We start from the raw sequence: 26,865 nt of genomic DNA, 5'->3' as shown, positions 1-26,865 counted from the left end.
TGGCTTAAACTAATAAACGAACATCGAATTATCGCCAGAACTGCATCCAATTCCTTTTGTTTTATCTTTCCTCATTGGCCCGCAACTCTGTTCGCGTGCATTCGAGACGCTGAAGGGTCCAAAGTTAGGCTGGGTCCTTCCAATTATAATAATAAACCAAGCTTGCCACGGGTTGGGGGAGTTGGTGCAGTCATGCAGTCTACGGATCTAACCCGGGCTGCAGACGTGTTATTTTCGGTTATTAGGGGGGCCATCACGCGATATGATGAATATTTCTGATGTCTGTTGGCGTTGTTGTACGACATAAACATCGCCAATGGCGTGTCAAGGATCGTAATCCTGTTTGTTTTGGCAGTTTTGGATTTACCGATGAATTTGAGTCGAACTTCTTTGTTAGTTAGCAGATTATTGCCTTTAATTCGGCCATTACTTGAAATATTGTTCTATTGCTGACTATTTTAACTTGCACAATACAGGGTTTGGCAATAGTGCGTCGGGCATCTGTAGCTCCTACAACAAAAAATTTAAGAATTTTGGTTAAGTTCAAACCTGAAGTGTGTATTAGGATGTAACACTCAGATGCATTTTTTTAACAAACTGTATATAATTATATCCACTTCAATTCGTTAACTAAGTTTTTTATAAACTGTAGTATTTGACATATTATACAGAGTTAATCGAGGGGTTGTATTTTTATCGTAATTTTAAAACACCCTGTGCAATAATTTCGTGTGTAAATTTTCCTAAATTACAATTTTACGGCCAGAACCATGACTCTTGAGCATTTTGTTTTTTGATTCATTTCAATACATGCTTTGGTTAATTTTTAAGAGCGAAATGAACTGATCACGATTAATTTGCAATTTTATCAATTATCATTATTTTTTTATGTAATTTTTTAATATGACGAGATGGATTTGGTGACTATTGTCTTTACGTCATATTACGCTGCATTGGAAATTCTGTACTAAATTAAAAAAAAAAACTAACAATACAGTCCTGGTTTTAATAAACATTAATAACGATAACAGAACTAACGATATTAAAGAAAACATCTGTAATACTCAAATATACAAACAGGAAAAAAATTGTAAAAGATACCTTAATATTTTGTATTGCCACCCTTGGCTGCTGTGACTGCCTGTATACGTCTGTCCATACTGTCATTAAGGCTGTATACCGGGTGCGTCTCAAAAGTGACTCACTCATACTCAAACTATCATATGTCAACTTTTGACATTTTCAAATATGGTTTATTTGAAATTGCAACATGCGATTAATAACAAACATTTGACTCGAAATACCAAGTGTGTGGTACCAAATTATTCCTAAGAAATGCTTTTTCCAAATATGTTAATGAGCCACCCTCGTTCAATTTGGAAAAATTGAAATATGATTAAAAATACGATTTGGGTAACCGGCCAAGATAAAACACGAATAAAATTAGACGATCAAATCTATTTTTCGAAGATTCCTTGATTAAAAAATAGTGTTTTTAACACAGCCATGGCACTCTAGATTGAAATTTAAAATTCAATATTGTTTTAAGCGAAAACGTCAAGAGTTGAAATATGATATGTCATTCTATTCAGAATGTTTTTTCTATCCAATAAAGTAAAAAACCGAGTGTGCCATTTAAAAATCAAAAGTTGTAGTCATTTCCGGTGAAACAGGAAGTGACAGAAAACAATTGAATATGTCAATCAATTCTAATTTATGTCATATACTAACATACCAAATCTCCTTTTTTATCTAAAAAAATAAAAAAGTTGTAGGGATGAGCCACTTTTGACACTCGGTATATATCATATTGCACTATGTTTTCCCATTCTTCTTTAAGTACCAAGCAAAGATCATTTAATGAAGTTGGTACCGCTTCGCGACCTCTAACCCTTCTGCCAGGTATTTTCCAAATGTCGAATATGATGGGCAGTTCATAGTAGTATATAGTTTACAATAATCACCAAAGCCGCTTTGTCATATTAAAAAATACTTCAAAAGGAAATGATAATTGAAAAAATTGCAAATTGTTGGTGGCAAGTTCATTGCGCTAGAAAGTTAACCAAGGCGTCTATTGAAATCGAATATCGAAAAAACAAAATGCTCAGGAGATATGGTTCTGACCTTAAAATTATATTTTAGGAAAATTTACACATAAACTTATTGCACAGGGTGTTTTAAAGTTAAAGTAAAAAAAAAACAACCCCTCGATTAACCCTGTATAATATGTAATCGGAACTGAACGGTATTAACCCTGTACAAATACTGAAGTTTATAAAAAACTGAGTTTACGAATTTGAAGTTGATACAATTATATACAGCTTGCTAAAAAAAATCATGAAAATAGGTCTAAAAATAACACTTTAAATTTGACGAAAAATGTCTCCGTTGCGTTTTTTTTGCATCTGAGTGTATTTAAGAAAAATATTCTAACTTCTACAGGGTGTGTGATGTGGTGATTTCTCATAGTATCTTTAGTTCTTAGTGGGACATCCTGTATATATTTTGTTGAAATGCTTTGACTCATTAATTTTTATTTCTTTCACCATTAGTCCGTTGCTGTTAACACATTCAGTAAAAAGAATTTCAATATAAAAATTATTTTTTAAATTTCCAAACCATTTAAAACGCCAAAATATCACAGAAACTACACAATACCAAATAAGCGTTAGATTCCCTGTAGAACACGCTTTAAGCTAAATAAGTTTAAGAGTAACGGGTTTAATAGAGAAAGATGCCGGTGTAAAGTTTGGTTATGGGCGTGCGAGGAGGTCGTCTTCGTTCGAATTTTACGGCCCCGTCTTCTTACCCCATATGCAGTACGTGTTTAATCTAGTAACGCGAGACGCGAACGGCAGAGGGCGTTAAATATAATTACACTTGTATTTCATGGGCGCAGTTGAGTAGGGGTGGTGAAGAGGGGGGTTGCCGGAGGAAAACGTGTGGTGTGGTGGCAGAGGGGAAGGGGTTACGACCCAGGGGAACACAGGGAAGTAGATATAAATATTTTGATTAATACTTATTTTCTATATAAGACGATAAAATGGTATTTTATAATGCAATTTTATCGTCGTGTATAAAACAATATTTTTTCGATAGCGAGGTACGTTTTAAAAAATATTCAGAAATTAGTATTTCAAGGAATTTATTACGAGTAAAAAAATATTGGGCTTGGTTGGCGTTGGTTTCTATGTAATTTGACAAATAAATAAAGCTGTCTCTTTAGTTTTGAGTCAATATTTTTTAATTCTCTTTCGTGTCGATTGTTGATTGACTTGGAGCCAGAAATGGCTCAAAACGAAATAAGTAAATTACCAACAGATAATCAGGTTGTGGCGACAAACGCCATATCCAAACTACTTCCATTTAAATCCCGAATAACTTATGAAAAGGAATACAAAAATGTTCAAAAATGGAAGCAATTAAAAAACGTGCGAGAAGAAATACATTTTTTAATCTATCCTTGTTGATAGATAGAAGGCAATTTTAACAGTTGCTATGGAAAAAAATAATTATCTATATTACTTTCAAACTTTTCCTATCAAATAAGTTTTAATAATGAATAATAGATTAGTGAAAATAATATGGTTTTCAAATTTATTATAGCAGAAATTATTACAAACTTCTTTACGCCCTAAAGGCTCGAGCTAGTTAGCTAAAAGGTAGTTTTATGCGAAAGATTAAACGATCTTTATAAGACTACGCCTCTGACTCTATCCGAGAGAAAATTACATTACTTGGCAACAACACTCACCTCACAGCTTGATTGGTTGATATTGCTTAAGTTCAGTCGATAAAGGCGATCCCTGCAAAAGAAAATAAAGATAAATGTTATTAAACCGACAAAATTTACGCATATTCATGTTGGCGAAGTGGTATGGTTAACAGGAAATGTAGGGGTGGGGAGACGATATTACATATTACACGCCAAGGTAAAATCAGATATGGACGTGGATTCGATAAGTAACTGATTTGCAGTTTATTACATATAAAAACTAACACCTTTAAAGATTACAGTTTGGGGTTGGAATCTTAAGTGTTACAACAGCAAAATAAAACACTAATTCACTACAATACACCAACCAAAACACTTTACTTTTGCACTGGATGGGCGTTTCGTTAACCATGATAGTATCATCAGCATCAAGCAGATGCTTAAAACATAGTTTTACTAATCTTAGTGTTAATCATCTGCTAGCTGATGATCCTAACATAACATGATTAGCTATTATAGTATTTTGGTGTATTGTGGCAAATTAGTGTTTTATTTTTTAATATTTTTATGTCACTTTTAGTACTGAAACTGGATCTTAAATTGGAGGCCTACTACTCCGTTTACAAGACCCATTCTACCCAAGTAGCATTTTTGGACAAATTTTAAGTAATGTTTCTAATAATCGTGTCTCTGTTTCTTGACACAAAATGGAAACGGTAATCCACAAATTGGTATCATTTTCGAAACCTATATATTTTATATGGCTTTATTACATGTGTTCCTAATGTGGTTGCACTAGCTGTTTCCTAAAATGTTTCGATGCGGAATCAAAACTTTTAGAGAAACAGTTTCAAAACATTTTCTGCAATTTGGGTCCAAGATGTTCCCGTTTTTTCAGCCACCATTTCTTCACAGCTACCATTTCTAAATGTGAAGAAACAAAGTATCAAACTAAAATAGTCTCTCTGTGTGTGGATTTCAAAATGAAAACAACCATCAACAATGTCGACCTCCGCCATAATTTTTTTGTCTTAAAATCTTTGTTTTTAGGTTTTCTCGCACAAGAAATGTCTAGCAAAGCAAATTGATCGTTTAATTTAATGTACTTTCATATTTTTAACGCCCCTTCTATATATCATTATTTGTTGCTACAAAATATTTTTGTTTGAAATATAGTAAATTTATTTTTATTTCTATATCATGGTTCTGAAAATAAAAATATATAATTAACGTAAGTAGAACGCGTTCTTGTGAGTTTAAAAGCTCAACAGCCGATAAAAACATATATTTTTAGTTAAAAACGTTATCACTAGCCAACATAGCGGAATTTTAGTTCATTATTTTATAAAATTGACATGGTGTCGGACACAAATCATCTACATTATATCATATTTGCGTCTAAAAAGAGAGAAACTCCTGTTTCGAAAATGAATCGACAATAAATGGAAACCTTGTATCCAAAATGTTTCGATTTAACGCTATCTGTGTAGAAATTTCGAACTAGTCACCTGTCAACAACGCCAATCAAAAGTTCTGGTCAAAATAATTAAAACATTTCTATTTACTTATTATAACACAATTAAAACATAAAAACATGTATTCCATTGAGGAAAAAAGAGAAAAAAAAACGTTTGTTGGTAATATTTATCTTCGGTCTCCTATTGGGTATGGGATTAGTTCTAGATTTCTTCTAGTGTTGCTGTAAACAACTTTGGGGATATTGTGCCTCCGTTAAATGTCATACTCTTTTGCCAATTGGGAACTCTGGTGTTGCTTTATATATCACTAGCGTGTACCCGCGACTCCGTTCGCGTCGAATTAGTCATTTGTAATGGTGATGATAAAGTAATGCAAGAATTTCCATAAACATACAAACTGGATAAAATTTTCTCGCATTTATGTCAGCATGTAAAAAAACAATATGGCGATATTATTATGTAACTTTGTAATATTTGAGGGTAGTTTCATCTCGTTGAAATTTGAGTTTCAAAAAATCCGTTTGTTAAAAATAAGCTTTTTACGTCAAGTACTTCAGTTTAAACAGAATCGTGGTTAATCAATTACCCAACTTTTTGAAACACCCTGTGTGATTTTTTAAAAAAATTCAAAATATGTAAAGAAACAAAATAAATTAGTAACGTGTCCAAGCGTTTTCCCGAAAGACTAACCTTTTTTTTAAATAACAAATATAGGAATATTTGCGGGGCGCGGCGTTTTCACTCTCTTGGAATTTGAGATTCGAGAAACCCCTCCTTATCGAATCTTTATACCCCACAGTCAATTCGTTTGCCAAAAATCAACTTTAAACAACAAGCAGTTTAAGCAGAATCGTGATTACTCAATGGTCATATTTTATGAAACACCCTGTATAAATTTTTAAAAAATCTTAAAATATGTAAAACAACTAAATAAAATATACGTGTTTAAGAGTTTTTCCGAAAAACTCTCCGGCTTTTAAGTAAAAAATATTCTAATATTTGAGGGGTGGTTTCACCCCCTTAGAATTCGAGTTTCGAAAAATCCCTCCTTATTAAACCTCTACACCCTAAAATCAATCCGTTTTCCAAAAATCAGCTTTTTACGTCAAGCGCTTTAAACAGGATCGTGATTAATCAATGACCAGATTTTTCAAAACACCCTGTATACATTTTTAAAAAATCTTAAAATATGTAAAAAAACAAAATAAAATATATGTGTTTAAGCGTTTTTTCGGAAACTTAACTGTTTTTTAAATGATTTCACCCCCTTAGAATTTAGAATAAGTGGGAGGGGGGTTAATCTCTGCGACCTTAGAGATCTATTGTGTCCCCTTTTCTTGAGTTATAACTCATCACACAGTCCCAGGACCTCCTACGGAGACCCGTGTCCCTCACAGTCGAGGAGCTACGACCCAGGCCGGGTAGACGAAACGGTAGCTTGTGTCGCCTGTTGGGTTTAGAGGTAGGAGGTAGGCTCCCGACACTTGGAGGAGGTGGTAGCTTGTATGCCACTTGCGGAGGATGGTCTCACGCAAGTGTCAGCCACCTCTCCTGTAGTTCTCTTTGGGTTTGGCCACTTGGAACTTTCATTGTTACTGTTCCCAGTGTCGCTAGGAGGTTTCCCCACAGCTTCACCGGTGATGTTTTTATTACTATTATTATCAGATCTCATCGTGTTCCTATGAGTCGCTAGGGACAGTCGATCCACTTCTACAGAGCCCCGCATGTAGAAGTAAGGGGTAAAATACAATGGGGTGCCCCAAGGTTGAGGCTGTCCGTAGCCCCGCCTGGTATCGTTATATGTCTTGGTGCAATTCCCTGGCCACGACACTACAGTCAGGGACAAGACGATGAGTGAGATGCTTCTTAGACCAAGCCAAGTGCTAGAGGGGATTCCCCCCAGCACCTGACCAGGAGCTTCCCCACCAACGACAAGGTCTTGCATCTCCTAGGGGAAGTTTCACTCCCTTGGAACTGGAATTTCGAAAACCTGTATGCCAAAATTGAGCTTCTTACGTTAAGTGGTTTGAGCAGGAGCGTGATTAATCAGTGAGTCACTTAAGTATTTTATATATTAGTATTGATTATTCTTGCTTTGGCTTTCTTGTATATGTTACGGTTAAAGTCCGATGTCCGGTTAATGTTTGGGTTAGGTTATGTTTTTGGTTGTTTTGTTGTGTGTTATTTTCGAGATTAACCGGGTAATGTCGACATTAACCGGATATCGAACCTTAACCCTAACATATATATTAGCGAGAGTTCTATACAAGGTCTGCCGTTTCCCGAATCTTCTTGAATATCTTAAAGAAAAATTTGATGCTGTTTCCACAACTTTCTGACATAAGTATCTTCTAAACTAAGTTAATAATTATTTAACTCGATATTTACGATAACAATATAATCAGAAAACCGTGCATTATTACCAGCTAGGAAAACATATGTCATACAAACCGCTATTACGCTTTTATTATTTCATTACACGTCTTCTTCATGTCGCCGGTTACGTTCGAAGCCCTTTTCCACCAACGCAACGAACCGTCTGAGGATGATTCAATAATAATGAAGGAAACGTCAGTCCGTTAAATGCCAAAAAGCCCGCCACGTCAGCCAAGAAGACAACTCGTGTATTCGTTGAATAGCGGCCTTAGCACGAAATATATACGTAGTAGGGCATATATACGCTAAGGGAATAATATAAAATGCAGGAGGCGAGCCCAGATTTTGGACGTCGCGTCATGTCGGTTGAAGTTTCTGACGTTTGGCTTGTTGTTATGGTCGGTGTATAGTAGATGTCAAGTCTTATCTAAGGGAGAGGGCGAAGGAATATTGTGGGTTGAAAGGGTTGGATAGGTAAGGGATGGACGGGAGACATTATCTAAATTAAGATCGGTTGATAGTGGCACGAAACTCCGAGAAATAGAAAATTAAATAAAATTTCAATTAAAAACGGTGGAAGGATAAGATGAAGTGAGCAGATAATATGTAGTAGAAAAGAATGTAAGTGCTAGAATTCTTTCATTTTATGAGAAGGGGTTCTACCCCTCTAACTAAAAAAAGTATCTTCTTGGACTGATATTTTCTATAGTTTTGGAATTTTACACAACTATGTGTGAAATTTTCCTTTGACCCTTATCAATTGTGATATCCATATGTATGTATTCCGACGACGGAAAGAGATAAACTTTCCGAAACGTTAAGCATTTTTTTTGTTCGTTAGGCAAATTGATATATCTGTAAAACCTCCATAACAACAACAAGTCAAGAGTGTCATATCATGGATCACTGAGCGATCCCTTCCTAACAAACACAGGCGTTAGGCAGGGATGTGTCTTAGCGCCTCTCCTATTCAATATATTCATGGCAGCGCTCTCCATTATAGTGGACAGCAAACTGCAGGAGAGAGGTTTGGGCATTAGATACAGATACGACGGCGGTCTGTTCAACATAAAAGATTCAGGGCAAAACACGTACAAAATTCATCACAGAACTTCAATATGCTGATGACTGTGCTCTAGTTGCAAATACGTTACAGCAATTGCCGAAATAGTTAAATTTTAAATGGGTCAGCATGGTGGCCTGGCGGTGTTGCCGCTTTTCAACATGCACTCCCCCGGAAGATCACAACAATGCTATAAAAATCGGAGATGAGCTGTTGGAATATGTAGTGGAATTCAATTACCTCGGCAGTTTGATTTCGGAAAAGGCCAATATCGACTCTGAAATTCAGCACAGGATTAGCAGCATCTCAAGAGCATTCTGGAAATTGAAAGACAGGGTTTTCTACAATCATGACTTGAGCACAAAAACGAAACTTGTGCGATAATAATTCCCACCATGTTATATGGAAGCGAAACCTGGGTGCCGCGGCCGTACCATCGACACATGAACGCATTAAACAAGTTGCAACAGAGGCATCTTAGACAACTCTTAAGAATAAAATGGTTCCATCATGTCTCAAACGTATCGGTCCTTGAAAAAGCTAACTGCGAGAGTATTGAAGTGATGATTACAAAGTCCCGCTTAAGATGGGCTGATCACGTATGCATAATGCAAGAAAACCGCATACCAAAATCTCTGCTTTACCGTAGACAACTCAAAAGGTTCAAGGATATTTTCCACGAAAACTTAAAGGGAATTAACAAGCAGAATGAGTGGGAAGAGGCAGCTCACAATAGAACGGAATGGAGAAGAATTGTAAAGTCAATTAAGAGCGACAACCAAAAAGTAAAGAGGCAACAAAGCAATGAGATTTTTGAATATCTGGAGTGCGGTAGACAGATAACATCACGTATCGGTCTTTTCAGTCACAGGAAAGCTCATGTAAGAAAACGCCTTGCGTGACCATCTTCTGATGCGTGTCAAATACTCGTCAGCGAGTAATGGCGGTATGTATATCTGTAAACCTAACTTCTGACAAGTAGTTTCCGTTTGGATTAACGCAGAAGTGTTTACAAAAAATAACAATTTTATTTTGTAGATTTTCTTGCAGTGGGAAATACCCATATAGGATTTTTTGTAGAGATGCTATTATTGATTGATATAAAAACGGTTTTTTATATAAGTTTACGTCTTTTCCAATGAGGATCTTTTTGGATAACTTGAACTTCCGACCATTTTTTGTTGTGCTATTTGAACCATACGTGGTCAACATGCAATACTGTCTTTATTGTTTTACCTTATTTAGTATGTTTATCAAATCGAGCATTTTCTGTTGTATATGCCACCATCGAGGAATATCGTAAACAATCCGTATACGCATATAGACGGGTTTAAATAGCGTTATTATTCTAAAAGTGTTATGAAGTATAATTTGCGAAAATTCTAAAAACAAATAAAAAAGTAAATATTTTGATATCTCTAGAAGGTCTAACCTGTATTATAATTTATTATTGAGTCTAATTTTTTTTTTGATTAGTTCAACTACGGTAGCGAGCATAGTTTTACGCACCCGTTTTGTTAGTGAGAGCATAACTTGGGTTATTTCGGCTATAACAAAATTTTTTGAAGGTACATAATTATAATTTTGGAAGATATAATATTCGTTCAAACGAACGACTCATTCAATCGCTGCTACCTTTAATGACCACTAAATTAAAGGACTTAAAAATTAATATTTCGCCTTCACATCTTGAGTATATTTGAAGGCTCTGTATAAACATATACTCGTATTTATCAAGATTATTCCAATCTCTTTATCTCATACCATTTTGATTCTCATTATCTTCGTAATAAATTTGATGTTAAAATTTCATTTAAATTGTTAGTACTGATCCTATTTGATTAAAATGGACTCAAGCTTTAAACAAAGTGACATATTAATACATCATTAAGCATTGTACTTCACAAAATATAAAGAGAAAGGCTTGAAATAAAAGGAATGTATTCGAAAAACAAAAGGAAAACACTAATAAACAAATATATATTTCTTTAAATCAAATAGCCAGCATTTTTATTCTAAATCTGATATACCACTAGCAATGACAATGATCATGTATGTTTTATATGTACCAGTATATGCATAAAATCAATATAGATGTCTTATTAATTCAATTATGACCATTAATGAGGCCGAACTATGTTTGATTTTATTTGGTTCGTTAGCATTATTTTTGATTTTACAACGTTTTTTCTCCCAGTGTATGAGTACTACACTAAAAGAAATTCGAATGTACAACTAGAGTATATTTGAAGACATTATGTAAACATATTATTTATCAAGATTACTCCAATCTCTCTATCTTATACCATTTTGAGCGCGATCTGTTTCAGTGGCGCCTTCAAACTTTCCACCGACAAAACCAAACGCGATTAGATTTTTATGGCCTGGCTGCCGTCTGGTCTTCTCCTGTTTACAACTTACTTCTCCTTTCCCCTTCCCAGAGTGAGCAAGTGTGTGTATGAAAGCAAATATGCCGCTAGTCGATCGGATGATCTATCCCCCACCCCCCGCTTTTATGATTTTCAACCCCCACTTTTATTTCTTTGTTTTTCGTCGAGGAATTTTCTGCTCGGTTCACCCAGATTTATGCGTTTTAATAAAAATGGCCAATTTTCCGATTCAGTTCCATTATTTTAAGCTGGTCCCGCAGCAAAATCGAAATGTTTTATTGGTCGGCTCGATGTTTTTCGTTAATCCGACAACATGTCGTAAAACAGTCTGCTACCGTTCGTCTTGTGTTTAAATAAAACAGCTTTAAATCTTTTATTGTTCCATGGTTTCGGTAATATAAATGTCGAAGTCTCTAAGCTTCAAGTTAGTGCTTTCTTAAATCATCGATTTTTGCTTTTATTGGGAAGTTTATCAACCATGATTATAACATATTTTTTGATGAAATATATTTTATTCTAAAAACGTCAATGATAATATCACTTTTAAGATACGTCTTCAATGTATAAATGTGATTTTATGACACTAACACTAAAACTAGTGTTTATCTCTTATGTTGAGATATGTACTTTTAATACTAACAAGAAAATATAAGACCAGTTTTATTTTTAATATTCGTTCAATTGGAAGAGTCATTCAATCTCTGTCCCCCTTTAGTGACCACTGAATTCAAAATAGTACAAATTTACATTTTGAATTTACATCTTAACTACTTCTATTGGAATTGGAACAAATTTTTGATGAAATATACTTTTTCTCTATAAATGTCAATAAAAGTATCACTTTTGACACACGTCTTCACTGTATAAGGGTAATTTTATGACACTAGTGATGGTGTAGTGATGCTAAAAGTAATGTACTTCTAGCTCTTATGTTAAGCTATTAACTTTTATTACTGACAAGAAAATATCGGTACACTGATAAAAAAGATAGATTTGAACTAAAGTCGCCATCGTGGCAATATTAGTGGCAAGAGAATTTATTTTAGCTTAAAAGAAAATATTTTGCCTGAAGAAAACCTCTCTTAACTCAAGAAAACTCGTTCTCTTAAAAAATTCGAAAATTTCTCTTGAATCTATTTTCATGCAACCAAGTGCAAAGTTAATTTGTTTTAAGATAATAAGAAAAATACGCTAGGAAGTACTTCATTCAACAAACATGGCCATTTTTCCAATAGCTAAATACTCTTTTGATGAAAAATAATAACTAAAATTTGTTTGCTTTACTTTGATTAATCGTGATGTAACATTTTTTTTGTAATTTGTAGAGTGATGAACCACCCCAAAATATACCAAGGAGTGAAGAAGCAGAAATAACTACTATCGAGGAAAATAATATCACTTTACTTACTACAGACCAACAGGAAAACCTAAATTTATCAGAAAATAATATACCTCGTAATATGCCTGTATATGATGTATAGATTTCTCTCAGATCAAAATAAATTTTAGTTGAGTCAATAGTATTCGCTATTGGTTTAAGAAAAGTGCATCTTTAATCAAGAAATGGTCCCTTTTCAATCAAGAATTTTTGCATGAATCAAAGAGACTATTGTTCTTGTAGCAAGAACTACTTTGCATATTCATTTTGGGTCAAGAGTGAAATACTTTGGACAGATAGATTATTCTATTCTCTAAAGTAATTTTTTAAAGCTTATGAAAAGATAGTTAATGCTTTGGGTAAAGAAACGTCGTTCTTGGCCCTATTGAATTGGGCCTCATCGAAATGAATTTATTTAGAGGTCATTGATATTTTACTATAAACTAGCTAAATATTTTTGAATATTGTTTTTATTTTTTTGTTCTTTGACATTATAAACATTTATAAATGTTTATTTTAACAATAAGACTGACAATATTATTTGTATAATGTTTTGTATTATCTTTCGTTTGCTTGTTTGTGTACCTTGTTTTTTTACTTTGTTTGTTAGTTTACCTTTGTCTACAAATTGAAAAAATTTTTGAGAATAAAGGCATTTATTATTATTATTATTGAAAAGCGCCAATCTTTTGGGTCAAAGTCATATTTATTTCGACTGAGAGATCCTTTTTTTCAGTGTAGAGTTTGATAGTCTTCTACTATTATCTACTCACTTCATCTTATCCTTCCACCGTTTTTAATTGAAATTTTATTTAATTGTTATTATATACGAAAGCCGAGAGAGCATTCACCCGTGTAATAGTTGGCAGTCAAGCATGAGATTCTCCACTAAGTTTACCTGCATTGGATTGATTAGTGGTTGCCATTTTGTTGAAAATTCCATACTTGGATTGCTAAAGATTTTATTATTGTTAGAAATTAATACGGTCTCTTTAAATTTGCGCTTTTTCCAATGGGGTTCTTTATGGACAACCCGGGCTTCCGACAATTTTATGTTGTGGTGCTTGGACGACACATGATCCGCAATACCCGTTTCACCTCTTTGCGTTTGTTTTTCATGTTCTTTAAGTCGTACACGTAGAAGAGGTTTTGTCTCTCCAATATACGACTCACCGCACTCGCAAAGTACCTGGTAGGTGCTAGTAGTCTTAGCCCACGGCCGCACAGAAAGCGTTTTTAGCGTTTTGCGTTTTTTGCGTCTAAAGCGCTTTTTGCTATTTTACCGTTTTAAGCGCTTTTTTCGATTTGTGTCCATTAAAAACACGCAAAAGACGCGGCAGGTCAGCAGTTTCTATCAAGATGTCAGTTAGTAACGTTACAAGCTCGTAGATTCCCGACCCGTCCAACAATCAATCCTGTGAGAAAGAGGATAGGCGAGATCGGTGCCGTTAGCATTGAAGAGACGAAGATAAAAGATGCTGGGATTGAATTGTGGACGGGCCGGGGCATATATTCGGAGACACAATCTACTGCTAGTACCAGTGGTGTGTGTAAAAATAATTATTATTTACCATTTATTTTAGGAATTTTAGTTTATAAGTGTATAGTTTTTTTATGTTGTAGTGTTGTGGTTAGTACTTGTTATAATTATAATATAATATAATAAATAATTAAAATTATATAATAGAATAGTAAATATTTCTAGTTGCTAATGCAATTTTAGGACATGATTTATGAAACATTTTGGAGTAACTTCTTTACGCGCGCTGGGGTAAAAATTGGAAGCCGTGACATACGAGCTAGTGAGACGGCTCTGACACACGAGCTCGTTGTAACGAATCGTGTTAACGGCTTAAAAATACGTAGTGACGCGACGTGTATTTGTGAGCAGTCCACGTGTTTATAAAAAATATTGATATTTTAATACAAATTTTGTAAAAGTGAATCAAAATATTATGTGTAAAAAACATTTGTTACACGTAAAAAACTAGTTTTATTATTTTACGCGAATAAAATTGTTACACGTAAAAAACTATTTTTTACGCGTATAAAACTATTTGCTGCTGGTAGAAAACTATTTGTTACTGGATGAAAACTATTTTTTACGCGTATACAACTATTTGTTACGTATAAAAATCTATTTGTTACACGTAAAAAACTATTAGTTTCTGTTAAAAAAACCTTTTTTACGCAGAAAAAACACTTTTTACGCATAAAAAAACTATTTTTTACGCGTAAGAAAATATTCCTTTAATTTATTACTTTTTCAACAGTTCAAACTACACTTTTCCAAACATTTCCTTCAAATTTTTGAATTTAATTGCATTTTCCTAAACAGTAGATGTTCTTTATAAAAATATTTTTAGATAATACCCTAAAATGAAAAAAATGCATACTATTTAATTTATTTTTATTGTATTATTAAATTATAACGTCCGCCTATGACGGGGTCTCATCTTCGAAAACGCTAAAGACGCTACAGAAAACAAACTGATTTGTTTTCATTTGCGTTTTTTGCGAGACACGCCGAACGCTACACGCTTTTGGTGTGGCCGCTCCTATATAATCTTGTTATTTTGTTTTAGTCGCTAAAGACGCTTCACGTTAAAAACGCAAAAAACGCTTTGTGTGTGGCCGTGGGCTTAAACTTCCTTTCACTTATGGAATCGTCAAGAGAGAGAGCCTCCTCAGTTCTCATGGCTGAAGAGGATGCCTCCAAAAGCCATCCTCCTCAGCTTGGCACATCAACATAAAAAATACGTATTTCATCAAAAATCTTATAATGATGGTTAATAAACTTCCCAATAAAAGCAGAAATCGATGATTCAAGAAAGCACTAACTTAAATTTTAGAGAGTTCGACATTTATATTGCCGAAACTATGGAACAGTAAAAGATTTAAAGCTGTTTTATTTAGAAACACGACGAACGGTAGCAGACTGTTTTACGAGAAGTTGTCGGATTAACGAAAAACATCGAACCGACCAATAAAACATTTCGATTTTGCTGCGGGACCCGCTTAAAATAATGGAACTGAATCGGAAAATTGGTCATTTTTATTAAAACGCATAAATCTGGGTGAGCCGAGCGGAAAATTCGTCGATGAAAAACAAAGAAATAAAACTGGGGGTTGAGAATCATAAAAGCGGGGGTGGGGGGATAGATCTTCCGATCGACTAGCGACATATTTACTTTTATACACACATTCGCTCACTCTGGAAAGAGGAAAGGAGAAGCAAGTTGTAAACAGGAGAAGACCAGACGGCAGCCAGGCCATAAAAATCTAATCGCATTTGGTTTTGTCGGTGGAAAGTTTGAAGGCGCCACTGAAACAGATCGAGCTCAAAATGGCATGAGATAGAGAGATTGGAGTAATCTTGATAAATAACATGTTTATATAATGTCTTCAAATATACTCTAGATGTACATTCAAATTTCTTTTAGTGTAGTACTCGTACACTGGGAAAAAACACTTGTATCACTGGGAGAAAAAACGTTGAATTAATAAGACATATATTGATTTTATGCATATAGTCGTACATATAAAACATACATGATCATTGTCATTGTTATTGGTATATCAGATTTAGAATAAAAATGCTGCCTATTTGATTTAAAGAAATATATATTTGTTTATTAGTGTTTTCCTTTTGTTTTTCAAATACATTCCTTTTATTTCAAGCCTTTCTCTTTATATTTTGTGAAGTGCAATGCTAATGATTTATTGATATGTCACTTTGTTTAAAGCTTGTAATCAAATCTTTAATCGAATAGGATCAGTACTAACAATTCAAATGAAATAAATATCAAATTTATTAGGAAAATAATTTTATTTCGGAATTAATTTTTTGGTGATAAGTAGGTAAATACAATTGTATTGAATGCCTTCCAAAATAAAAAAATAATAGATACAAGGGTGTACAATGCATAGTAAAAATGTTTCACGGAAAATTAACCCAGAAAAAATATTTCTAAACTAAAATTGTTTTTAAGAAGATAAAATAAAGAATATCCTTAACATAACAAAAAAACATGTACAAAATGGAAATAAAGCCTACGTAAACATTATACTCCCCTCCCCGTATATCGTTTACTGTTGTCCCTATATATTCCTGAAAAGGCAATATTTACGCAGCCTATATTTCGGTGAAATATAGATTTGTTTTTTGTCAAAGGCTTTTTGTGTACTGGGAGGGATAGGACTAAGGAAAACACACGATTGGAGAAAAAATATCAGGTTTCTCATGAAAAAGAAGACATTCATGATGTTAAGGAGTTCTAATATTATATTAAAATTTAATTAGAGGGGATATGGTCATATTAATTTTATGAAAAAACGTCTGAATTTTTCGTCATTCGAAGAAAATCTAAAAAATATTTTTTTTGGAAACACCACTGCCTTGAATCCAAATGGAAACTAGCTTGTCAATTTATTTTTTTATTTACATAAGACTTTAAGCGACTATCAAAAATATACTTAGTAACATTTGGATTAACAAAATCAAGGTACAATTTTTGGCCGACCATACCAACAGGTATGGTAGGCTAAGATCGGCAAAAAAAAAGTTTTTTTATTTCACTCAAAATGAGTTATTTGGGTCATAAATGACCTAAATACAAAATATTTTCATGGTGTCTGTCTGTCTGTCTGTCCGTCTGTCTGTAACACGATAACTCAAAAACCGCTAAACCGATTTTAACCAAATTTGGCACAAAAATACTGTGGCACCCGAGAATCTGGCCATTGGTGGGGGTTGGTAAGGGGGTAATTGGTAAGGGGGTTGGTAAGGCAGGTTGGTTGACATGTTAAAATAAGAAAGCAACGAACACTAAACTTTTTTATTAAAATGTGTTCGTCAGAATGCCGGGACTTCGTAATAATGATCTGTCGGTCGGTGGGCCTTAAAGTTAGAATCTAACTAATTTTGATCTAAAATTTAAAAAAACAAATGTATATTTCAACAAACGTCGACTTCCAAACGTCGAAATTTCCGCCGGCGGTATAGACAATTGACAAAAGAAAAAATACCGCCGAAAAACGAGTGAATTTTTTCAAGTAACAGTTGTTTTTGCTAAATATCAAAAGAATACCGCTGTTTGGCGGTATACTTTTAAAAAAACAGAAATACCGCCCTTATTTTACCAAATTTTATGTGTTATTGTTTTAGGGAACGTATGTAAGTTTCGCGATTAGTACCTAATCAAATTGGGACAATCGGTTGTCAAAATAAACTACATATTTTTGCATACAAAAACAAATATTTTTGGCATGTTAGATGCAAAATTAGAAAGCAACGATAGCTAGGCTAGGTTATGTTATCAGTTCGGCGGTATTTGATGTTCATAATACAGTATACCGCCACAGGATGGTTTCTGTTTGCCAGGTCGAGTGCATACAGCCGTTAACAACAAATTCATTGAATTTTCCACGGCCATTTACAGATATAGAAATAGCATGCCGCCGGATGACGGTATTTTTTTCGTATACATTAACAATACCGCCGGCGGTTTATAGCCACTTCGTTAATTAAAATTATAATTTATATTGCTCAATACCTAAACAAACCTTTTCAATTAAACCGAATTATATCATCGCAATTTTCGTCAATTTTATTCGATGAACGAGATAATTTTTCCTCTCCATCGAAAAACAGAGCGATTAAAAATAATTTATGCGTCGCAAAAGTTCAATCGAACGAACATTAACCGGATAAACCGTTTAAGGGACGGACAATTTTCGACGCTCGACATTTTTTCGCTTTTGTAATTTAATTTAAAAGTCTCGCATTTCGGGAATGTAATTTTACGGATATGTAAATAATTGTTTGGGGGTGCCCCTAAATATTTACATGTACGTATATTTTGGGGAGAAACAATCCCTTTTAGTTTAATTTACGATTTTCGAGGTATATATCGGGTAATTAGTAGATCGTCACCTCAATTATTTACATTTAATGATGAAACGTTAGCGAGTAAATACTAGTATTTATTCGCTAAGCGTTATAGATATGGATACTTTTAAACCAGAGTTGGTCGTGATTTTTTATTCACCGTGAAAATAGCCTGTGAATGTAAATTTTGCAGATATTTTAAAGTTCTTTTCACATTTAACATGCCCGTGATATTATAATTGATTCTTAAGGTTAAGAACCAAATGGTACCACCATGTCTCAAACGTATCAGTCCTTGCAAAAGCTAGTTGCGAAAGCGCTGAAGTCATGATTACTAAATCCCGCTTAAGATGGGCTGGTTGCATATGCAGGAAGCAGGAAAACCGTCTACCGAAATCTCTTCTCTACGGTGAGCTTGTAGACGGTAAGAGGAAATCGGGTGGACAACTCAAAAGATACAAGGATATTTTGCAAGAAAACTTAAGGGGGATAAGCATGCACATGAATGTCCGGAGTGCGAAAGGGAGATGACATCACGTATCGGGATTTTCAGTCACAAAAGTTCATCTCTTTGCGTAATCATCTTTTGATGCCTGTCAAATACTCGTCAGCGAGTAATGACATTAAGTAATTAAGATATTATAATTATTGCTTTTTAAACTTGGGATTACAGCGACACTGGATCGTCACGTTGAGATAGTGTTTCTGTGTCACATCCTTTACAACTTCATCAGAAGAGGTAAAAATGTGAAATTGTGTTTTGTATATTCAGTATTCGTACGGTATATTTTTAGGATACATTGCTGAACCCATCTAAACCTAAAATATCTGGCACGCTTGCTGACGCATTTGATTTGATTTCACTCCAGAATGTTTGATGAAAGAAGAACTGGATTAATTAATTATGGAAACCCTCGAGATATGTCGAAGTGAGTTTGTGAAAGTTTTTTTTGAGCAAGTATACTAAGCTCCATGTTGTTTTTAGGGTCCCACTTCCAAGTTCCAGTATAGGCCTCCATATTTTTCCCGTCGAAATTTAAGGCTTCCCGCGGTTTGGGTTGGTTTATTTTATCGATAACATATTTTTTCTACAAGCGTCAGTAAAAATGTAATTTTTAACGCATGCTGTCAGTGCCTAAAATGTAACATTATGTCACTGATTGTAAAAGCCATTTGCTAAAAGTAAGTCACCAGTGCTAAAAGTAAGTCACGTGATTTACTTTTAACACTGAATTTTTCAATTACCCTAGCAACCATAAACTTCATAATTAATTTGATTTCAGAATGACATATTATGAATTATTCATTAACGTAAAAAGTAATAATACCTTGATATATACGAGCATAAACTTGTTTGTAGAAAAAATTGTGTATGATATGTGTGCTAAAAGTGATTTTATTTTGTTCGAAGGGATGGGGCTTGAGAATTTTGTGAAAAGGGAAGGAAAGCTTCCCTTCTCACAAAATAAAATACCAGTTTTAGTACTTTAGTTTTAGTTATATCATAAATAACTATTATAGTTATGTATTCAGTTTTAAATCAGCTTTCGTTGGTATTATTTATAGTATTTTTTATTCTCAGTCAGACGTTTAAAAATATGATTTATTTTTTTAAATTTCATTACAAACATTGCTTTACCGTAATGGTATTACTTTAGATACATACAGTGTGTTCTTTGAATACCACAGTGCGCCCTCGACATAAATTCTAGAATTTATAACTCGTTGCAACCGCTTCAGATTAACATCATATAGAAATGAATAATTAAATAAAGTAATCTTACATTTTTTAAGTTTCATTAGCTTTAACTATATTATATTTTTCTATAATTTTTTTTTCACACTTAACATAATTATATCATCTGTGACACATTTTTCATCATAATCTTTCATATTAGAATCTCACAATGTTAAATACCATAATTTAGGAATCATCCTGATTAAATATAGTCATTAATTTTAAACAACTAAAACTGTGTTTTTTCTTTGTATCTTGCCTGGGGCCCAATACTTTTAGTTTTAATACACTCACCGGTACGAAAAACGTGCACCTTAAAATTTTGATGTATTTTAAAGTTTAATATATTTTATTCTAGTGGGCTGATTTTGACGATTTTTGAAGTAATTTGTAGCTCAATTATCTTACTTTTTAGTATCTCTTTTTAAATTAAAAATTATACTTTCTATCTCTCTTATACAAGGGAAAACAAAACGGTGATATTTGGTGAAATTTTGAAATACCCTGTGGAGTACGTTAACAAAGCAAGGAATTTAAAAATCATTTTATCATCTAGTTGTATCGTTTATCGATAGTTTGTTTTTAGATTCATCTCAATAGCGTTATTTCCTTTGGAGATATTCGCTTTTAAAAAAGACACTAACATTTTTTCGTATGTTTTACATTAAAACCATGCCTTTGCTTTTGGTCCAAAATTTGGAACACCCTGTGGAATATGTTAACAAAGCAAGGAATTCAAAAATACTTTTAATTTCTAGGTACGGTCTTCTCTCGACAGTTTGTTTTTTGATTCATCTTAATAACTTTATTTCTATTGGAGGTATTCGCTTTTGAATAAGACAGTAACATTAATAATAAGACACATTTATAGCAATTTTATCATGGATGTTAAGTCCTCATCGACAAATTTATAAAATACGGTTTATTGTTAGGTTAGGTTAAGTTCTGCAGTATCGGCTATTACTGCTTTAATTGATCCTAGTTGAGATAAACTTTTGGACTTAAAACCATATCTGCTAGAGTGACTGCCCAACAGACAATATTAATATGATTTTTGAAAGGCAGTGACATTACATAAATCATAAACACTATTTTATAGGTCTGTTCGCTAGGACCAAAAGCAAAGGCATGGTTTTAATGTACAAAATAGGAAAAAATGTTAGTGTCTCCTTCAAAAGCGAATATCTCCAAAGAAAATAAAGCTATTGGAATGAATCAAAAATCAAACTATCAATAAAAGATACAACTAGATGATAAAATTATTTTTAAATTCCTTATTTTGTTAACGTACTCCACAGGGTGTTTCAAATTTTCACCAACGAATCTACAACCCAGATCTCTAAACAATACGGGTAGCACTATGCAGAGGTATAACAATTTAGTTTTTTCATAATTATTCTTTATTAACTAAATCTGCTACAAGGTCGATATACTCACTCTTTAATTTTTTGTTGTAATACCAAAGGCCCTCCCCTAAACCCTGTTAGACGAAATATATTCAATCCCGCAATAAAATGGGTGATTGGTCGTGAAGTTTCGCCAGTAATTTCATTAAACGCCAGTTCGTATCTAAACGATACAGAGCGCTTTTCCGATACGTCAAATAAATTAACGAAACACGGCAACAAGGTTGTCAATTCAAATTAACCAGAAAATTATTCGGCAAAGAGTTGTTTGTGGAGAGACGACGGGAACCAAACAAAGCCTGTAACAAATTCTGTCAAACTAAAATAGAATTGCTAACGGATTATTAAAAATATAAATATAATTGAATACAAAAATAACAGGATTCGTAAAAATAATATAAATGGACGGATGACTAGAGAAAACAAGGACGCATAACGCGAATATATGAGCTGGAAATCATCATCATCATCATACTCAGCTTATTCGACCATTTCCAATTATAGTGTAGCCTTCCTCACATATTTAGATACTCCCTTTGTAGTTGAGCACAAGTTATCCCTGCTAATTTCCTAATACCATGGTCCCATCTCCAGTTCGGTCTTCCTCTAGGTCTCTTAATTCCTCGTGGGTACCATGCAGTGATTTTTGTGGTCCATCTGTTTTCCGTCCTTCTTACCAGGTGTCCTGCCCATTGCCACTTGAGGGATTTGACTCTGCGGATGACATCTCGGAAAAAACATCTATTGTCTGGGTCTGTTGTCGTATCCACTCTAATCTTTTACGGTCTCTCTGGGTCTCTCTGGTCTTATTCCCGTCATATTTCGCTCCATAAAGTCCCTAGATATATAAAGTACCGCAATTACCGCCATTTTGGCGCCAAAACTAGCGGCAAATTTAAAAAGGAGGCCAACATTTCACTGTTTCGGCTTTTTAAGCAGCTGGTCGGTCCGGCGCCAATATGGCCGACCAACATTGACAGGCGAGCCGTAAAATAAAATATTTATTAATTGTAATAGAATTACGTTTATTATCTACAGTTTACCTTCATTTTGAACGTAATATCAGGTAGTATATTAATATTCAATTTCATAAATTTAATTTTTTAGGCCTATATATGTTAAGAGGTTATAAACGAATGGTTTCCGTACAAGTGTTTTTCATTTGTATTAGCATTTATTTTATGTTACCTTTTAGCGCAAAGTACGCCAACAGAAGTAAGTTAATAGGTAAGAAGAAATAAAGTTGGAATAACATTTAGCATTTTAGTACTTAATTTAGTCGAAACAATTGGAAAAACTTTGTTTGTTGATGAGAACGAGATACCTAAACCATAAGTAAACTTTCCCTATTATACCAGTTATGCTGTAGTTAGTTTTGACAAATAAGCATGATTTAACGAAAGTCTTTGATACTATGAATAAGCTACAAACTTAAATTTGAAGGCCGGCTTTTATACGAGAAAATTTTGAACCATGGTTGAAACAACTAAATGTAATAATTAAATTGATATGATACATACCTGCTATTTTTGAAATATATTAATATATTGATAGAAAGATTGTTTTAATTAGTATTAGTTCAGGTAGTTTCGGCATTTTAGGTATGTAATTGTGCACTTAATTTAAAAATAACTTAGAAAGAAGCTTGAAATGCATAGGAGCTCTTTATGTATGCTGTATAATTAAGGTTTGTATGTTATGGAGTGATTTTTATACAACAAATTTATTATTAGTTGAATAAAAGCAAGTTAATACCACATAATACAATTAAAATATATTTTACTCTGCAATTTAATGTTATATTTTTAAAACAACAAGTGTCATAATGTTTAAGTATCATTATAATAAAAAAGTTATACTGCTATAAATTTAACATTGAAATAACTGTAATTATTGTTATACATAAATTAAGTAGGAATAATTTTACCTCGACAATATGTAAAACTTCAAATGAATCTTAACAATTTTATGTCATGTATAAAAATCAAATTTAAATCACACACTTTTATTTATAACTGACAGTATAAGACCAAATTTTTAAATATAACTTTACATGCTTACATTATATTGTTTACTTTCTATTAGTAATTACAATATGAACCAAAAAATATTAATTACTATCAATAAATACATAAAAACTAATCTATTTAAGTCCATGAAAATAACTATATAGTTAGCATATGCATAAACAACATTCTTGTTATTAGGATCAAATTTATTTGAGCTTTTTTTCATTGTTTTGATTAATATCCCTGTTAGTCCTGACTGGTAAAACCACCTGAAGCGATGTCATCCAAATCTATATATGTATCATAACATAACTTATTCTTTTAAATAATTATCCTTCGTTTGGTCTGATGATAATATATTGTAGATTTATCTAAACTTCTTGCTGCAAAATGTTGAAAACTAAACTACACTAAACATTTTAGGGAATGATTACGTAGAGATTTCACTTACACTTAGCATCCTTTTTAAAAGATATGTATGGTAGTTTGCAAGTAAGGTCTTTGTCTTGTTCTAGATTAGATTTCTAGAGGTTGATTTCGGCCTGACCCACTGCGACCTTCTCAGATCTATTGTGGTCTTGTCTTGTTCTATAATGAAGTTTTATGTACCAGTAGGTTATACTACAAATAAGATTGTTAAAAATATTCACTGGAGCATAAATAAATTCAATCCACTACCTAACGTGTATTGAATATCGACGATGTTGAAAACACATCAAATGTCGGCCTTTTCTTGTAATATACATTTCTTCACTAAATATATCGACGCCTATACATTATTAACTAATAAATTTGTAGCATTTTAGTGGCTTTATAATTATTTTAAAATATGTGGATAAATATTTTTATTCTGAAATTGACAGTTTCTCAACATTTGACATGACAAATTTAGACAAATGTGACATTTAAACAGTCCTACCACTACAGTTTTTCCAGAAATACCCCATAAATCCGCCATTTTGGCGCCAATAACATTGAACAAACCAATTGCGGTACTTTATATATCTAGGGACTTTACGCTCCAGTGAGCGTTGTGCCACCTGCAATTTCCTTATAATGTCCGTTTTAAGGTTGATTCTCACTATACCTTCCATATCAGCGCCCTTCCTTTGCCCTTCCGTTTACATAAAATATTATATCATGTAAATGAATAGGAAAATGCACACTATCTGTTCCGTTTCCTTTCCGTTCCATATCCTTTCGTCCCATACATTTTTTTGGCGGACGGACTGAAGCGTATCGGAAACAGCGTTGTCAAGTTCTTACATTCGTACCAGCCCTGTTAAAATGTTGTTGATATTGTTGCGGACCCGTGTGGACTCGACCTAACCTAACTATATCTCCCGCCCTCAGATGACCTTAATATCGCATTAAAGAATAGACACCGTAATGATTCATTCGTTCGAGAAGAATCGAGTCACACTGGAATGGAGTAGTACATACGAGAACAATCGGAACCTTCTCTATGCACCTAACGATCTATGGACTATTCTAGAGATCTTTAGCTGTCGGCATAAAAGCCGGCGGCTGTGGCCTAGAGAGGGCAGTTATAAATAGACGAGTGCAGTTAACGCGCTAAAAATTCAAAATAAATTCTTATTTATAAATCGTTTGTAAATAGTTCTTTAAGTCTTTTATCGTTATTGTTTTTGTTAATTAGTGTTAAATAAATAGTGTTTAAATAAATTGTGACTTTCTATTCACACGGAACCGACGAAAAAACGTAACAATATTTATTTATTCTTTCACCTCTTAATTAAATCTATTACCTTTTTCAAAAGATACAAATTTTTAAAATAAAATTTCGTAATGATATAAATTGTACAATAAAAAGTATGGAACTGATACGGAACGTAAGCCTACGAATAGCGTCAATACAATAAAAAAATACGGAACGGATATGGATTGGATATGGAATGGAAACGGAAGGTATAGTGAAAATCAACCTTAAAGTATCCAGGGCCCGTATTTTGTAACTTTGACATAAAAACGTTACGCTTTCAAAGCGGTGAGCGAAAGTATGCGATTAACACCAATTAGTCGATTTTGGTATTCTCGTTGCCGTGCGAATCGTTTTCTGGGTACACGTTGAGCACATATTGACATCATCGCAATTTCTCAGGTATCTAATACTCGAGGGGTGTCTCACTTGGGTAAAAAATATACACGTACTGCTAAAATATCCTTCCTTCCACTGCTAAGCGGCTGCCAATGACTATGAAGAAGACTGCCTATGACTGTCATGTAATTATTATAGGCGACTGCCATAAGAATGCCAATGACTGCCAACGACTGCCAACGACTGCCAAGAAAATGTACATGTAATTCCAATAGTGAGACACCCCTCGCTAATACTCAAATGTGAATAAAACAATGAAAAATGTCAATGTTACCTGAGTTTCATAACCTATTGTTGAGTTATGTCAAGCTATTTTTCTATGGATATGTCATTATTCTTATTATACGAGGGAAGTGTTGAAGACGCTTCTCAGCATTTTCGATGTTTTGAACAATATTTATAGCTGCCAAGTCGTAAATCAGTAGCTGAGCGCTTTGAAAAAGATTCCCAGCAAAACGATCCTTTAATTGCTTGTCGAACTGTCAGTGAAAATCAAAAAATTGTGATTTTGTGCGTTATCTTGCTCTTTAGTGAAAATTACTACTTCTTCTATAAACTCCTAAATAAGTAATTGATAATTTACGACTTGGCAGCTATAAATATTGTTCAAAACATCGAAAATGCTGAGAAAAGTTTTCATCACTTCCCTCGTATAATATGAATAATGACATATCTGTAGAAAAATAGCTTGACATAACTCAACAATAGGTTATGAAATTCACGTAACATTGACATTTTTCATTGTTGCATCCGTCAGTTATCAACTTTTGTCTATTAGCTACATTAGAAATTGTGATGTTGCCAATATGTGCTCAATGCGTATCCAGAACACGATTCGCATGGCAACGAGAATACCAAAATCGACTGCCTTGCGTTTCGCTGATCGAATACTTGCGCTCACCGCTTTGAAAGCGTAACGTTTTTATGTCAAAGTTACAGAATACGGGCCCAGATTTCGCATGCATAGGTAACACATTGGTCGAATGTTTTCTTTTTTAGATAGAGTGACATTCTGGATTTAAATATGATTTGAATATGAGTTTCTTCCATAAGTACTCCATGCTAAGTTAATTCTTCTGTCGATTTCTGGTAGTAGAGATCCCGAGCTGTGTATTAGCTGAAGAAAATCTGTTGTCCAAAAATACGTAGTAATTCTATGTCCACGGAATATTGGGACAGCCTGTATATTGTTTTCTTTAATTCAAACGAAATCATTCTTATCAGAATCACATCAAATTTATTACAGTTCCATTCCTACAGACATATGCCAAAAACCGACAGAAAAGGAAAAAATAATAGAAAT

General features: G+C 33.6%; 1 protein-coding gene across 2 annotated transcripts in view; it reads right to left on the bottom strand.

The window, feature by feature from the left end:
• The window catches only part of LOC115884045 (semaphorin-2A), a 443,601-nt gene that overhangs the window by 242,775 nt on the left and 173,961 nt on the right, over positions 1–26,865 (bottom strand). For both annotated transcript variants that reach the window (XM_030902489.1, XM_030902488.1), the window contains exon 2: positions 3,755–3,806. In XM_030902489.1, the coding sequence (XP_030758349.1) occupies positions 3,755–3,806 (52 nt within the window). The remainder of the gene's footprint in view (positions 1–3,754; positions 3,807–26,865) is intronic.

The sequence above is a fragment of the Sitophilus oryzae genome, unplaced genomic scaffold (genome assembly GCF_002938485.1).
Source record: "Sitophilus oryzae breed Bouriz unplaced genomic scaffold, Soryzae_2.0 scaffold_2008_pilon_pilon, whole genome shotgun sequence".
In the NCBI taxonomy this organism is placed as follows: Eukaryota; Metazoa; Arthropoda; class Insecta; order Coleoptera; family Curculionidae; genus Sitophilus; species Sitophilus oryzae.
Note: the sequence above shows the minus strand (reverse complement) of the source record. Positions and strands in the feature narration are given on the sequence as shown.